We start from the raw sequence: 16,346 nt of genomic DNA on the forward strand, positions 1-16,346 counted from the left end.
ACCAAGAAAGAATAAACATAAAAACTCGAAATAGCATTTTATACCAAGGAATAAAACTGTATAATAAATTGTCCAAGGAGATTAAAGAGATTATGAAAACAAACTTGTTTAAAAAAACAGTTAAAAAGCTACCTGTTAAGCAACACATTCTACACAGTGAATGGTTACTTAAAGAGAGTATGGGTTAGGAAAAAATGTAGCATAAATAAATAATAATAACGATAATAAAACATCTATCATTTCCATAAACTTTAACTGCATGTTTTTCTTCTTGTTTTTCTTTTCTGGGAAACGTTACTCGCAAAGATACGCATTGTACAATACTAGCACCTTACCTTTTTTCTGAGCTCAAAATCTCACTCATTACATAGGGGTGCTGACTCTGTTTTTCAGGCTGTCAGATGGGAAGTTGCGGTATACGAAATGGAAATCAAACATTGGTTCTCACGTCACATGATAATGTGTGTATTGTGAATAGTGTGAGCGGTAAATGAGGCTCAGAAATGAATGAACAGTGCAGCACTAGTGGCCTCATTGGTTGCCAAGGTTTTTTCGATGACTCTACAGAAATTTTTCTGAGAAGCCCTTACACATACTTCCCAAGCCATTTCCATGTATTGGGAGCCCTGAAGAAAGAGATTCGTATCCTTCGATTTGCTTCCTATGAATAGGTGCACGCCTGTGTACAATCATTGTTCTTTAGGTAATCGCAAACATGTTTCGATGAAGGCATTAACCGTCTTGTCTTACACTGGGCTAAATGTATTAATAGTTATGGCCATTACTTTTGAAAAATAAATAGGTCACTTACTTTTTCCATCCGTCCCATAGTGATGTGGGTGCCGCTTGTACATATACTCGTACAATAATTAAACAAATTAAACCTATAGAACAAAACTTTTACATCGAGGAGTTTCGCCAGGTAGAGCTATTATTACAAATAGCTACACTTTGTCCGCACGAATACTACAAATCTGTCCAGCAGCACGTTTCTCATGCTAGCACCTCGCCAACTGTTATGTTACTAATCGTCCGTGGTCTGAAAACTCACTGTGAGGCTTGCGTATCGATGCTGCCTAACTGCAGCATGAAACTTGCAGTTCACGACCCAATAACGGGGTTGGTGACGTCAGTCACATTAAAAGTTCCATCAGCTACATTCTCTATGTTTCTAACCATCTCGTTAAACACTAACCTTCTTCCGCTCTTCTTTTGTTTGTCGATGTGCCTGTTAGAGGTTCAGTATGATGCATTTTTCGTCACTATAGGCCTAGTGTGCCAAAAGTATCTCCAATAACTGCTCGACATTCCTATTTTTATTTGGCACTAAAGTATTCCCTTGATTAAACTTATGCTACTAAGTTCTTAATTGTAGATTCCTTTATAGGTACCCTATTACGCTGCGCCTTCTGTTATGAGTTTCTGTACGCATCTTTTTTTGTTGTTTATGCAGTAGTATCACTTTATTTATTATATATGCCAATGTAGCTTTTTAATGTCGTTTCGTATCACTACCTTCCAAATTCTTATAGGTTCTTGTCGCATACCTTTCCCTTTGTTCATTTTCACCGTAAGTTACTCCAAGGCACTGCTAAGAGTTATCATCTGTCTTGCTTTAATTGTTGATCAACTTACTTCAGAGGAGGCCCACTTCTCGAACGTATCTTAAGCTGTTGTAATACCATATTTTCAAATACCAGACTAACATGTCAATATGTCTGACTGCTAGGATCTTGTATCGCCAGTCACTGTTCTCGTACTTTCCCACTACTACGATCAAGAATAGTGTGTGTCAGCATGCCGTGTCATATAAGAACAGACCAGTATTCATAGCTGTACATTGTTGATGACAATTAAGAAGAACGTGATGTAAACACCAAATATGTCTTCATGTAGTTGTGCATGCTTTGTTTACAAATTTTAGCAAATGTCATTATGTAGCTAGGTCATTTCTGTTTGTCAAAGTCAGTCCTGCACTCAGGAAATGAACGTATCGGACCAGTGCAGAGTTGCCATTCTTGGCAATGTTCTAGCGGAGGTGGGAAACTTCTTCCGACATTGTGTATGTCATTTACGGCAATGATGTGTGCTCATATAGTGCACTGTAGTAGTAGTGGTTTTATTCATCTGTGGATAATTTTTAAAAGGATATTGGATATATTATATTATTAGAAGTTAAGAACGAAAACTGGTAGTGCATATACACAGTCATTTACATAGTAATAGGTCTAGTTTGACAATGATGGAACGGGTAGACCGCATTGTTATGGGCGAAGGGAAGGGAGACACTGATACTCGGTACTAACGCACAGAGCTTACCCCTCTCCAGTAGTAGCAAGCGAACAGTCTAGTCCTTTTTAAAGTTCTTAGTTGAATTTTCTCAGTATGAGAGTAAAGGGCCATCTCTTCCCGTTGTTAAAAACTATTCAAAAGCCAAGTTCGCACAAAATATTTTTTGCTTAAGACAAGCGGTTTCCAAGCCTTAACTGTAATCTTCAGATCTGTAAGAAAATGCAATACATGGAGTATGTCTAATAAGTTAAACTGTAACATCTGGTATAAAAGTTTTTATTTGGTATTATAAAAACTGTGCTGAGACCTTTATTTTTAGAAATGGGTATGATCTTGTATACTCCAACCTTAAAAAAGCAGCAGCCGTGTTGCTGCCTGCACAACATAAATAACATGTACCACACGTTTTTGTTATGGTTGGTCACATACTCTTATTTCTATGACATTTATTCTGTCTTACATTGCTACATATTTTTCTGTGTTGTAGTACACCACCTGTGTCTACACAGCCCGACACAGCAGAGTATGGTTTCCGTCTATCTATAGCAAGCTTTTAAGCAAAGCTCTGTCCAACCAGGGACAGTTCTATTCGTGTCATGCTTTGTTGGGCCGCCCGTTGTGGCCGAGCGGTTCTAGGCGCTACAGTCTGGAACCGCGCGACCGCTACGGTCGCAGGTTCGAATCCTGCCTGGGGCATGGATGTGTGTGATGTCCTTAGGTTAGTTAGGTTTAAGTAGTTCTAAATTCTAGGGGACTGATGTCCACAGAAGTTGAGTCCCATAGTGCTCAGAGCCATTTGAACCATGCTTTGTTGGTGTGTGCTGGTTCTGGGCACTGCGAGTTTTGCTTTTGTGTTGTCTCGGGTGAAGTTTCCTGGTGCCTCCCTCCCTACTACAGTTTGTGCGCCTGGCGCATTGATGGGTACGCGCCACAACTACAACGTAAGCTGTTGTTGAGTAAATACCTTAATTTTCCCTTATGCATGCACTAATAAGAACGTGTAAAAGAGATTGTGAGAATTAAATACGTGTTTCAGATATTAGTAAAGTACAATTTTGTAAGGCCACTCACCAAAGTAGTTAATTTTGAATATGAAAAGAGTTTACGATCTTTCACATAGTTCCGATGTAAGAGCCATCTAGTGGCTGCAACACACTCTACAAATGTTATCTTTGCAGCCTTTGTAACTTACATTCCACTTAAAATGGAGTCGCACTGTTCAGTATGTGTCCAGTACATGTAAACAAATGTGCTATTGTGCACCGTATTTGTGTGATGCAACAAGCATCTGTGAGCAATATGCATACGGATTCGGCCTTTTGGACAAGGTAATATTTTAGCGTTGACAAATATGTATAATGTGCTGAGTTCGATCCATTTGACATCTTGCACATGAGCTTCGGCGTAAAATTAAAATGTTTTACCACAAAAATATTTAATGTATGTGAATGTACAGGTCCACTGCCAGTTTTTTATAATACCAAATTAAAGTTTTTATATCAAATGGTACAGCTTAACTTATGAGATATATTTCATGTGTTGCATTTTCTTACAGACTTGAAGATAACACCTAGAACTGTTGAAACCGGTTGTCTTCAATAAAATATATTTTGTGCGATCTGGCTTTTGAATGGTTTTTAATAAAAATTCTTGATACATTTATATGACAATAGCTGCATTACCAAGATGTTTCTTCTTTATTATATAATTATTCTACGTAATTTTTACATTCTATTTACTAGTAAGTACATCTTTTTGTACATAATTCTTTCGACTTATACCTGACTAGCTAACGCTGACAACATGCCGACAGCTGTAGACGGGGCCTCCAGTATTTAAGAAATAGCTGCTCTGCTCTCTTCAGCAGTTGACTATCGTCACTCGCCAGTTTCTGCTCCGTGGACAGCCAGTGTCCGTCACTATGGGTGTATCTATGTTCTGTAATTTTATAGCTAATTTTAAGTTCTTTCTATGTACCCCTCTAATTTACATCCTGGATCATATCACAGTTTCGGAGGTCTGAAGATGATCATGTGATGATCAAAAACGGTCACCTTGTAATAAAAGTACCTTTGTGATCTAGAATGTTTTATTATCTTTTTAAAATATTCTGTTTTGATGGCTGACTTTCTCAGCAATGTTTTTAAAAGAAACTATCAGCCTCGACTGCGGTAATGAAACCAATCTTCACCTAGGTTTCAGCCCAGATAATTGAGCCTTATTGGTGCTGGTGTTTACTTAGTACTTATATACCGCGTATTTCAAATGTGACTACGCCTATTCAGGCTGTTTTAGTTTTTCTAGGCCATGCCCTCTGAGACAAACTATAGATTCGGGTATATCTTCTGAAGAAGGCTCAATTATTTGGGCTTTCTTATATACACTACTGGCCATTAAAATTGCTACACGAAGAAGAAATACAGATGATAAACGGTTATTCATTGGACAAATATATTATACTAGAGCCGCCATGTGATTACATTTTCACGCAATTTCGGTGCATAGATCCTGCGAAATCAGTACCCAGAACAACCACCACTGGCCGTAATAACGGCCGTGATACGCCTGGGAATTGAGTCAAACAGAGCTTGATGACGTGTACAGATGCAGTTGCGCATGCAGCTTCAACACGATACCACAGTTCATCAAGAGTAGTGACTGGCGTATTGTGACGAGCCAGTTGCTCGGCCAACATTGACCAGACGTTTTCAATTGGTGAGACATCTGGAGAATGTGCTGGCCAGGGCAGCAGTCGAACATTTTCTGTATCCACAAAGGCCCGCACAGGACCTGCAACATGCGGTCGTGCATTATGCTGCTGAAATGTAGGGTTTCGCAGGGATCGGATGAAGGGTAGAGCCACGGGTCGTAACACATCTGAAATGTAACGTCCACTGTTCAAAGTGCTGTCAGTGCGAACAAGAGGTGACCGAGACGTGTAACCAGTGGCACCCCATACCATCACGCCGGGTGATACGCCAGTATGGCGATGACGAATACAAGCTTCCTATGTGCGTTCACCGCGATGTCGCCAAACACGTATGCGACCATCATGAGGCTGTAAACAGAACCTGGATTCATCCGAAAAAAATGACGTTTTGCCATTCGTGCACCCAGGTTCGTCGTTGAGTACACCATCGCAGGCGCTCCCGTCTGTGATGCAGCGTGAAGGGTAACCGCAGCCATGGTCTCCGAGCTGATAGTCCATCCTGCTGCAAACATCGTCGAACTGTTCGTGCAGAGCGTTGTTGTCTTGCAAACGTCCCCATCTGTTGACTCAAGGATCGAGACGTGGCTGCACGATCCGTTTCAGCCATGAGGATAAGATGCCTGTCATCTCGACTGCTAGTGATACGAGGCCGTATTCTCGTATTACCCTCCTGAACCCACCGATTCCATATTCTGCTAACAGTCATTGGATCTCGACCATCGTGAGCAGCAGTCGCCATACGATAAACCGCAATCGCGATAGGCTACAATCCGACCTTTATCAACGTCGGAAACGTGATGGCACGCATTTCTCCTCCTTACACGAGGCACGACAACATTTCACCAGGCAACGCCGGTCAACTGGCGTTTGTGTATGAGAAATCGGTTGTAAACTTTCCTCATGTCAGCACGTTGTAGTTGTTGCCACCGGTGCCAATCTTGTCTGAATGTTCTGAAAAGCTAATCATTTGCGTATCACAGCATCTTCTTCCTGTCGGTTAAATTTCGAGTCTGTAGCACGTCATCTTCGTGGTGTAGCAATTTCAATGGCCAGTAGTGTATTAGATTATCACGATTGCTGACTGTGCTGCAATGTTGAGAGTGCAAATTTTTTTAAAAGTAACCTGCTTTGTATGTTGTGTTACTCTGGCAGCCGGCCGTGCCGTGGCGTCGCCTGCTGACATCAGGGCCGGTCTGGGCATGTGCCACCGCGGTGGCCGGCAGTCTATGGGGACGTGCCGCACTCTTGCTGGCGGCCACCAAGTACCTGCGCCACGTGTACGGCTTCGCCCTCACCTATGTGAGTAACACTCCTCCAGGGAAAATACCTATACACTCTCGTTTGAGTGCACATGCACTCCGTCTTCAGGCCACTCCGTCTTCATGGCACTGATGGCCGGGAGTCCCACCCGGGATGTTCGAGTCTTTTTATGTAACTCCACTTCAGCGACTTGCGCGTTTACGATTATGCAATGATGACGAGGACAGCACGCAGAACCGGTCCCGAGAGGAGAAAATCCCTGACGTGGCGGCGAATCGGACCCGGAGCTCCGCGATCGAGAGGCAGCAACGCTAACCTCAAGACCACGACCTGTTGACTTTTCGAAGTACAACCATCAGCTGTAGAATGGAATGACAACAACGAACATTTGTGCCGGACTGGGACTCGAACCCGGACTTCCGCTTATCCCGAGCGGTCGTCTTACAATTTTTTTGTTTTTACTTCTCGTCTTTTTGTTCGCAGTTGTTCGTTGTGACTGGTCTGGGCAGACGTCACATGACACCTGTTCAAATTGATCGTTGGTTCCTTCACTCAGTTTTTTTTTTATTACAGAGAGCAACCAGCCCTCTTACCGAACACGCTGACCTACCGTGCCGCCAAAAATGGCAACAGGCACTTGGCTATCCGCGCACGGCTCACGGCCGGACCCAGACTTCCGTTTGCCGTCAACCATCCGTCTACGACCTGAGCTCGCACATCTATTATGTATATCGCCGTACAGGTCAGACGTTGTACTCGAAAGTCGCTTGCCCTGTAGCGGGAAATAAATACCATATTGCAGTGCCTGTCTTATTCTGATTACGAAGCAAAGATCCTTCAGACATGCATGCATGTCCAAAGGAACAGGCACTACGGCGACCACAGCCATTACGAAACACATCACATGAATTTTCAGTTGAGAATAAGGACTACCATCAGCTGTAGAACGGAATGGTGGCAATGAAGTTTATGCTGGACCGGGACTCGAACGCGGTATTTTGCATCGTAATCAGAATAACATAGGCACTCCAAAATCGTATTTACCTGCCGATAACGGTCAGTATATGTGGGAGTAAATAAATCGTTGTCCGTATCTTCCTAGAAAGTACTCTCTCGAAATTTCAGTAGGAAACAATTCTGTGACGCGCAACGCATCTCTCATAAAGTCTGCCGCTGGAATCTGTTGAGGATCTCGGTAACTCTCTCCCGCGGACTGAACGATCTTGTAGCGAAACGCGCATCTCTTCCTTGTTTCTTCTCTATCTTTTCTATCAGTCCTACCTGGTTAGGGTCTCAAATCGACGAACAGCTCTCAAAAATGCAATTTCGTCATATGATGACATGGTTGGAGACCGTGGCTGTTATTTGAAGACAAATGGTGATGCTGTTGAGACAGCAACCAGCCACAAATTTATTTTCAGTTCCTTCATTCAAAAGGTACCGTTACCGGTTTCGAATCATTACGATTCATCTTCAGACGGTTTTCATGCTTTCATTAGATCTTTGCGGTGCGTTTTTTTTACAGATAAATTGTCCTAAAATATAAATACATCCAACGCAAATCTGTTACGCAACCACCTGTGTGGTGTGCTTATAACTATGTATTTTTTATATTTTAGGACAATTAATCTGTAAAAAAAACGCACCACATGCTCTAATGAAAGCATGAAAACGTTTGATGATGAATCGTAATGATTCGAAACTGGTAACGGTACCTTTTGAATAAAGGAACTAAAAATAAATTTGTGGCTGCTTGCAGTCTCAACACCATCAACACTCAAACATCCGTTGAGCAAGCGCCCTATAAGCCACTCCTTCATGGATGAGTTACTTTTCCCTGAGATTCTTCCTATAAATGTCAATCTGGCAACTGTTTTATGTGGTCAATGCACGTGAGGTCACTTTGGCTAGTTACTCCTAGATATTGTGCCGTAAATACTATTGCCAGCAATTTTTTATCAATAGTGTGGTTATGCAGTAATGGAGTTCTTTTTCTACGTGTGAGCAATATCTCACATTTATTTACGTTCAGGGTCAGCTGCCAAAGCAAGCAGCATTCATTAATCCTCAGTAGATCGTTCAGAAAACCGATCTGTCTTCTGGCATTAGACAATCGCAACATCTACGAACAGGCTTAAATACCTTCCGAAGCTTTTTGATACATCGTTTATATACATTATAAACAGTAACTGTCTGATCACACTTCCTTGTGGTTATCTGTACATCACCTAATTTTGTTGCGTTGAGAGCGAAGTGTTAACTCCTGTCTGTCTTGCTGGCCCGATACTCGGTAAGGCCTTTTTTTTCTTTTTTTTTCGCTAACCGGCTGTGCGGACGGTGACAAGTGCCTTTCTTGAATCAAAGAACACGGTTGTTTACAGCGCTACGGATCTCATGGAGGAACTGAGTTTCGAACGATAAGTTTGCGGAGTCCATGTTGATTTTTATAGAAAAGATTTTCATTCTCGAAAAAATAGCAATCTCTTGAGGATAAAACATATATTCCCACACAGGTAAGACATTTTAGTTGAAAGTCGCTTGCGTGGTATCGGCGGATAAATACGATACTGCAGTGCCTATTTTATTCCAAATTACGATGCTAAGTTCTTTGAACATGCGTAAGATAATATAATACGTTCAGTCTGCATGGGCTCGCAGAAACTGGGGTTATGCCTGTGTTACAGACTTATTAAATAACTTTTATTTACGGTAATCCAAAATATAAAATGACGATGAATATACCAAAAATATCACTTGCTAGCATTAATGATAGATGAGTTCGTCGGTGTGATTTTCAAGAGCTGGTGGTTTCTGATAAGGCTGTTCTGTTGAGTTGAGCAGATAAAAAGGAACAATAGCCATAACAAAACTGTAAAACTGTTATGCCTGTCTTTCTGTCTGTTTGAGCACGCTAGCCTCCAAAATTACTAGACAAATTTTGATGGGGTTTTCACAGGTAACTTGACCATAGCTCGGGGCAACTTGCAGGCTTTATTTCATCAAAACCCGAACACAGAAAAACAGATATCGTAATTTGAAGTTTTATCTAAAACCGTCTGCTCACTTTAGCAATTGAATGTTTAAACATCATGGCGTAGAACACCAAAGAACCTATAGGTGGTGCTGTTATTTTCTTAATTCAATGATAGATCTATTTTCTGAAGTTACGTCACTGACAAAATTAAGCTCCACAGTATTGTCTTTACGAATGCAAACCAACAGCGAATTTCTTGGATAGGATACAGGTGTATTAAAAAGTTAACGACATTGCTTTGAGTCTTCGATAAGTTTCATTTATATTCTTTGCAGGGAAATACCGATTTATTAATTTTACTTTGTGCTTTGGGTCCCTGTTCATTACACTTTGAATTCATTTTATTTATGAATAAACTTGCCTATAAAATGTTTGCGTCTTTCTGAACGTACCAGAACGGCTAAAAGACTGAGGGCTGTGCAGTCTAAAGATTCCAATGAAGATCGTGAAGCGATACTTGCTATGGCTCGAAAACATTAGGTTTTCACTCGCCCTTTGAAGAAGATACACGCCGCACTATACTTATATGTGGGTAGATGCAAGATAATGCAAGTTTCAACCAAGAATTTTGTACATCTGAAGACGGTGTTTCGGAAGAATGGCTACAAGGAGCGGCAGATTTAGAGAGCCTATGTTCTACTCTCACCGTATAACTGGCGAAAACAGAAGCAGAACTTCAAGAGGATGCGGCCATTGCATTTATTCCTTTTTGTGGTGCATTATATGGAAAGACAGGACGAGTCCTCCGGAAACATTAAGAGAAGACGGCTTTCCGCCAACCAGCTAAAACAAGGGCAGTTCTTGGTAGCGTCAAAGACGACCTTGCGATCTACATCTATATGATTTCTCTGCAATACACACTTAAAATCCTTGGCAGACTATTTCTGTACTATTCTCTAACACCGCATGGGAAAAATAAACAAATATTTCCGTATGAGCAGTGACTTCTCTTATTCTATTACGATGATCGTTTTTCCCTATATAGGTTGGCTACAATAAAATATTCTAACATTTGGGGGAGAAAGTTGGTGATTAAAATCCAGCGTCTGTCATATAACTCATACTTAGGTTCTGATACAGACGTCTAATTTCTGTGACTATGTCATTAAAGACTTTATCGAGATTCGAGTAAGGGAACCGCTGTTTAATCGTGATAGTGGCTGGGAACCAGCCGTTAGTCTGGATAAATAGAGGAAGGAGTAACCCTCAAACTGACTGACTTTGGGAGCAGGCAGAACAGTAGAGGTGGCGCCATCATGCGTACCTCGGCTTGAACTTATGACGGAACAAAGTGTCGTAAGGATTTGTGGGAAAAGATATACTGGTCGTGGATGGCGGAAAGAATGGCAGATTTGTGGAGACGGGAAAGGGGGGCGGGGGGGGGGGGGGGGGGCAGAGCGAAAAGAGAAAAGCGTCGCATCCGCTCCCAAGTGGTCAGTTCGAATGCCGGACATTTGCCACGCCAGACATTTGCCACGCCGGACATTAGCCACACTTGCCCATTCGCCAGGTAGCGATCCTCAGGTAAGGGACGCTCTTCCTCGTACTACTTCTGTCCGCTTTCAAACCGCCGTCTCCACATCTTACTCGATACAACCAGTAAATCATCGATATCTTGACCAAATACAGAGCTTCTTTTCCGAAATCGAAATATTTATAACTTTTGGGAAACGAAAGCAATACCGATGATTATGTCAGTATGCAATTAGTTCTGCCAAGTGTAAGTATAGATTCCTCTGTCTGTACGGTAGCTTCCTTTCACGCTTACTAATTGCGATAGAAACAGTCCAGCGCCAAGGGAGCAACAAGAAAGGAACGATGTAAAGAGAATGCGAATGTACGCTAATCATTTCTTTTTGATCACTGCATTTGTGCCTACTTTAATTACTACAACTGCATGCCCAAAAGACAACAAGGAAAGAAGAAATGTGTATGTGAATGTTTGAAAAGAAGAACTCTCTAAAATGCGATATCCCTTGCGGCGAAAACATTAGTTAACAAAGTGTAGCGGGACAATGTTCAAAACATGACTGAAAATACGTTCCCTAAATAGAGATAAGAACATCTATGATTGACATGTCATATAAAGTCGACGTACAATTTTAAAATGTTAGAAATAAGGAAATGAAGTAATACAGAATGCTATGCTTGTAACGTACGTTGTTGTTCTACATTGTTTAGCTCTGGTATTTACAGGGTCACAGAGGAAGCATCCTAGGTTTTGGAGGGAAAAGCCGTAATTGTAATGATCTGCATTGCAACAGAAACAAGAAGCACAACTTAAGGAAAAATAATGTAATGTGTGTTCCAGCTCACAAACGACATTGAAGCAGATAATTCCTGTGACATAGTATGGGCAGAGGTTATATTCAACAACCGGAATAAATTAGATACTGGCTCCTTTTATCGACCCCCGGTCTCAGATGAAACAGTTGCTGAACAGTTCAAAGAAAACTTGAGCCTCATCACAAATAAGTCTCCTTACTCATACAATTATAGTTGGCAGTGACTTCAATCTACCATCCGTGTGTTGACAAAAATACATTTTCAGACCCTATTGTAGATAGAAAACAACTTCCGCAATTGTTCTAAATGCTTTTTTAAAAATTATTTTGAAGAATTAGTTCACGAGGCCATTCAGATTTTAATGGTTACGAAAACACACTTGACCTCTTAGTCACAAATAACCCTGAGCATCGCGACAGATACAGGATTAGTGAACACACAGTCGTAACGAGGCTCAATTTCGTAACAAAGAAATTCATCAAAACTAAACGCGAAATATATCTATTTATAAAAGCAACTAAAAATTCGGTTGACGTCTTTCTAAGAGACAGTCTCCAATCCTTCCAAACAATGTAAGTGAATACCATATGTGGCTAAAGTTCAAAGAAATAGTATCAATAGCACTCGACTGATTCAAACCAAATAAATTAATAAGAGACGAAACTGATCCCCCATGGTACACAAAACACGACAGAAAGCTGCTGCAGGAGCACCGAAAAAGGCAAGTATAATTTAGACGAACGCAAAATTTCCAATATTGGCGAAGTTTTACTGAGGCTCGAAATTTGGTGCGGATTTCAATGCGAGAGGCATTTAATAGTTTCCACAACGAAACTCTCTCTAGAAATGTGGCTGAAAATCCAAAGAGATTCTGGCTCTATGTTAAGTAAACCAGCGGAAAGACTCAGTAAGCGATGGGGAGGAGGAGGAGGACACAACCCTTCGGAGCAGGTAAAATCGTGGCACATGTCCGGCGTGGCAAATGTCCGCACACCGGTCAGTTCCTAACCGCACCTGATCATGGCAAGGTCGTCGCTTGCCGAAATATTGTGTGTATTGGGCACCGACATCCGGCCGTCCACCCGTAAACTACGTGTTTCGTAATATCTAAAACAGTTGGACGACTTGGAGAAAGTAATAGAAATTAATCGGCATTTAGGTACTGGAGGCTAAATATAACAAATAAATTTTTGTTTTGATTGTTTCAATAAATATGAATGGAAATTCTGTGTAATAAGGGACGCACATAACACAATCAAAATTTTAAGCGTCACTGCATTCGGTATGAAGAAATATGAAGTTATATTGTATGATGTGAGATGAATCTTAAACAAATTAGTTATCCAATGTTAAACCCACAATAGTATCGCTTTGAAACTGAAACTCTCAATAAAGATGCACAAACAATGTGGAACATTCGTCTATATCGCTGCAAGCGACGCTCCGTAAACGTTAAATAAACGAACCCTATAGAAAAAAGAATTAACATTGGCAGAAAAGAGAAAAGTAGCACTCATTGCGGTCAATTCTGGAAAGTGATTACAATAAAACGCAATTCGGACACTGAAATTACAAGGAAAAGATAATTTCCAATAATTTTCATCATTGCTGTAAGCGTAAACAAGCAAAAAAAATGGTTCAAATGGCTCTGAGCACTATGGGACTTAACTTCTGAGGTCATCAGTCCCCTAGAACTTAGAACTACTTAAACCTAACTAACCTAAGGACATCACAGACACCAGTGCCCGAAGCAGGATTCGAACTTGCGACCGTAGCGGTCGCGCAGTTCCAGACTGTAGCGCCTAGAACCGCTCGGCCACCTCGGTCGGCAGAAGCCCAACATTTTCTTGCCAGCTTCCCTAGAGTAAATACGTCGTGCCCTCAAATGACTGCACAATATTTTCTCTGTCTTTGAAATCCGATGTGACCTTAAAAGTGCAGATCCCTTAAATGAAGACAATTAGTAGTTTCAAGACTGTCTGCAACGTGGCCGTATAAGTTGTTTGCCACGCGGGAAGCTTAGTTTTGTCTCTGCAGTTTTACAAGGGAAACTCCCCAATGTGCTCCCTCCCCCCCAAATTTAGTGGTAAGATGGACCTGTGCATAGCTCGTCAGAAACTAAACACAGATCAAGCATGAAAACAGGCAGAAGATGTACTGAACCATGAAAAAAAAGCAAAATGGAAACAGTGAACGGTCCACTCTTAACAAGTACAATATTGAGCACAAACGGGTCGGCTCTGCGTCGTGCTTTAGTGGACACGGTATTCAAAACTCCCTCGAGCCATTTATTTTCAATTTTTTTAACAACATTATGAACTGTCCGTCCGGTCACTGAAATGTTTGTTCTCTTTCTGTAATCTTGACAGCAGTTATACTTCTCATTGGTTATAGAACATGAGTCCTGTGGTAAGAATACGTTACCGTCGCAAGTAAACGTGATGAATAGTGAGAGCAGGCGAGATGCCAATAGACGTCTCACAGAAATGAAAACTACAAATAGATGAGCTATGCTACAGTAAAGGAATTAAAGAGTCAAAACTTCCAAAACAGAACACAACTTCAAAAACGTTAAAAACATATGTTTTAACAGAACACAGAGTAATTATGTGAGAGTGAAACTGTCGCGTTCATTTGTTGTAGCTTATGTGACACTACTGCGTTTTCGTCTTTTCCGTGGGAGTGATCACAACACATTCATACGAACACCTAAATCAGCCAAGGAGGCATATCTCACTCACTTACCAGGCGTACAAATTACGTGAGTCGGTTAGAGATTCCTATCGTATAACACACATACTGTCGCTAATGCCATGTGTGAAACACCAGACGTGTTTTCCAGTGGAGGATTCGGTTGACCTGTCGCCTTATCATCAAACGTTTGTGGTTGCCATTCGAAAGCCACTTCCTTTCGGCTGCTAATGGAGTAATCGTGTAGAATCAACCTCATTTAGATTCCTTCCTTACACCTCACTGTTGCAAACGTACGTTACACCACAGACACAAATTTGAGGACAGCGAACAGCGGAAAAAAGTAGCACCACCGTGGTTTGAACACGGCTCGCCCGTTTGGCAGTCCTACACCGTGACCTCTTAACCATGACGCCATTGCTCTTCCCGTTTGCACTATATTGCACTTCTTGTCGTTGGACCATACGTTGTTTCTATTTTGCTTGTTTTTTCACAGCTGAGTACACTTTCTTCCTGTTTTCATCCTTGATCTGTCTTCAGATGTTGACGGGCTGTCCGCTGTGCCCTCTTATCAGTAAATCTGAAGCGGGTGCAATGAGGAGTTTCCCGTGTTAGTGTAGCCACGATTTGTGGGATTTTCACTTAGTTATGAGTTGCGATCCTTACTACGGATCAATTGATGTGAACGCATTGCTATTTAGTAATCATGGAGAATTGGACTAGTGCGGAACGTGCAGTAGCTGTGAGAGCGTTTTACAAAAATGGTGATAGTGCGACTGCCGCGCAGAGAACATTTCGACAGCATTACTAGCTTGGACGTCATGGACGTGTCCCATCTGCGCATGCGATTACAACGTGGGTGTGTAATTTTGAAGAAACAGGATCTGCCTTGAAAAAGAAACCTCCAGGTGGCATTCCAACGGTACGTACCCCAGAGAACATTGCAGCTGCTAGAGCTGCATTCGAGAGAAGTCCTCGCCGCTCCGTTCGACAGCATGCATCTTCAATGGCTCTGAGCACTATGGGACTTAACATCTATGGTCATCAGTCCCCTAGAACTTAGAACTACTTAAACCTAACTAACCTAAGGACAGCACACAACACCCAGTCACCACGAGGCAGAGAAAATCCCTGACCCCGCCGGAAATCGAACCCGGGACGTCGGGCATGCATCTTCGCTGGGGATTAAGCGACGAAGCTTACAAAGAATACTACACGAATTAGACTTCCATCCCTACAAGTTACAGATTGTGCAACACTTACATGAACGAGACCCAGCGTCACGTATGGAGTTTAGTAGCCAGATATTGGCTAAAATCAACGAGGACGCGAATTTCCTTGGTAACTTATGGATATCAGACAAAGCACATTTCCATCTGAACGGATTCGTGAACAAAAAGAATTTTCGTTATTGGGCACAGGACAATCCTTGTGAGTTTCACCAGCGACCACTACATAGCGCCAAGGTCACAATATGGTGTGCTGTATCATGTCATGGTGTTATCGGCCCTTATTTTTTTGAACGTGAGGATGGTAGTGCAGTGACAGTAACATCCGCTCGATATGTTGAAATGTTTCAAACATTCTTTACACCGAGACTGTACGAGCTTAATCTTCCACATGTGGTTTCAGCAGGACGGAGCCACGTCACACACTGCTCGACAATCGATGGCAGCAGCGCGTCAATTGTTTGGAAGACGCATTATTTCACGTAACGGTGACATTGCATGGCCTGCGAGATCCCCTGATCTTAGTGTGTGCGACTTCTTCCTGTGGGGATATCTTAAAGGCAAGGTGTACCATACACGTCCTGCAACAATCCATAAACTGAAAGAGAACATTGAAAACAAAATTACTGTCATTCCCCAAGATTTGCTACACCGCGCATTCCAGAGTTTTCATAACAGGCTGTAAGAGTGTGAACGCCGAATGGGAGCACATCTTTCCGATGTCATATTTAAAAAGTAAAGAGACACTTTTGGACATTTTGATTGTAAAGACATACTGAATAATGGCATGCTGAATACATTCACTTTCGTTAATAAATTACTAGATTTATGAATTTAATCATGG

General features: G+C 41.7%; 1 protein-coding gene across 1 annotated transcript in view; it reads left to right on the forward strand.

The window, feature by feature from the left end:
* The window catches only part of LOC126152362 (uncharacterized transporter slc-17.2-like), a 426,481-nt gene that overhangs the window by 245,948 nt on the left and 164,187 nt on the right, over positions 1 to 16,346 (forward strand). The window contains exon 4 of the mRNA XM_049916002.1: positions 6,155 to 6,301. Within this exon, the coding sequence (XP_049771959.1) occupies positions 6,155 to 6,301 (147 nt within the window). The remainder of the gene's footprint in view (positions 1 to 6,154; positions 6,302 to 16,346) is intronic.

Source organism: Schistocerca cancellata, chromosome 2 (genome assembly GCF_023864275.1).
Source record: "Schistocerca cancellata isolate TAMUIC-IGC-003103 chromosome 2, iqSchCanc2.1, whole genome shotgun sequence".
Lineage (NCBI taxonomy): Eukaryota > Metazoa > Arthropoda > Insecta > Orthoptera > Acrididae > Schistocerca > Schistocerca cancellata.